Source organism: Octopus bimaculoides, chromosome 5 (assembly GCF_001194135.2).
Source record: "Octopus bimaculoides isolate UCB-OBI-ISO-001 chromosome 5, ASM119413v2, whole genome shotgun sequence".
In the NCBI taxonomy this organism is placed as follows: domain Eukaryota; kingdom Metazoa; phylum Mollusca; class Cephalopoda; order Octopoda; family Octopodidae; genus Octopus; species Octopus bimaculoides.
Window position 1 is genome coordinate 16,123,106 of NC_068985.1, and position 1,385 is coordinate 16,124,490.

General features: G+C 39.2%; 1 protein-coding gene across 2 annotated transcripts in view; it reads left to right on the top strand.

Moving 5' to 3' along the window:
- LOC106874494 (uncharacterized) overlaps window positions 1-1,385 on the top strand; it is a 44,452-nt gene that overhangs the window by 11,347 nt on the left and 31,720 nt on the right. The window contains exon 4 of one of the 2 annotated variants that reach the window (XM_014922240.2): window positions 684-777. The exons of the other annotated variant lie outside the window; for it this stretch is intronic. Within the exon in view, the coding sequence (XP_014777726.1) occupies window positions 684-777 (94 nt within the window). The remainder of the gene's footprint in view (window positions 1-683; window positions 778-1,385) is intronic. 2 annotated transcript variants of the gene reach the window in all.

The window sequence follows — 1,385 nt, forward strand, 5'->3', positions numbered from 1 at the left end:
TGAGCGAAAACACCTAAAGCTCCACGAGGCTCCGGCAGGGGACGGTGGCGAACCCTGCTGTACTCTTCCACCACAACTTTCTCTCACTCTTACTTCCTGTTTCTGTTGTGCCTGTAATTCAAAGGGGCCAGCCTTGTCACACTGTGTCACGTTGAATATCTCCGAGAACTACGTTAAGGGTACACGTGTCTGTGGAGTGGTCAGCCACTTGCACGTTAATTTCACGAGCAGGCTGTTCCGTTGATCGGATCAACTGGAACCCTCGACGTCGTAAGCGACGGAGTGCCAACAACAACAACACACACACACATGTATTACGAGTCAAGCATTATGAGTTAACAAAATACTCCTTAATTTACAATACCTCTACTCTACAACAAACAGTTTTACAAATCCATGAAAGCTATTTATAATGTACTATAACCGCTAGAGGTAAGTGTTTTCGTCATGGATACCACACACATATTAACACAGGTGTTGTCAGCCCTTCGCCTAATAATCCCGTTGTGGTCCCCATTCATACTAGTTTAATATTTTAAAACATTTTTCTGAAAGACCTGAGTGCTATTTGAAATCAAAACGTAAATGAACGTATCTAAATCCCTTAAAATATGTTAACCGACGCCTTACAGATTTTGCCGTTCATGTACCACTTAATGATACTCTTTTGGTATTTCCTCCAGACGAAACTCAACTCCAGATAATAACTTCGCCAGTTCTAATGTTCAAAATGTAAATGAGAACAATCATCCGTATGAAGAAATTGATGAAAATGTGGTTAGTTCGTATTCTCTCTCTCTCTCTCTCTCTCTCTCTCTCTCTTACACTCTTTCTTCCCCTCTCTCCTCCTCTATCCTACTTTCTCTCTTTCCGTTTTTGTTTGTTATACATGCTTAAGTTATAGTTTTTTATTTAAGTTTTTTCACAAAATATTGGGCGATCACATTGCACGGCACCTGGGGCAAGTCTATTCTACCATAGCCTTCAGTCAATCAATGACTTGTTGGGGGAAATTAGACTGAAATGAAAAGAGCGTCTCTGTTCTTCTTTAGTTCACTTAACTTTAATCTGTGTTATCACCACTGCATGGCTGTTTAGCTCCTTTTGCAGAGCCTGCGCTGTTGCAGATATTCAGACTAGTTGTGACTGTTAAGCATTTCTTAGAACTGTTAATGGTTTAAGTAAAATTGGTAAAGGAAAAAAAATCGAATTCGAAATGAAGACCTGGATATCTTCAACGTTACATCTCACCTCCTCAGTGAAGCTCATCTTTCTCCCCATTATTATAAAATTTTATGGGGTTATTTCGTTTCTAAATTCTATTTCGCTTTCTCACGTACTTTTAGATGTCATAAAATGAATAAATGGTTGTAAATCTTGACTTT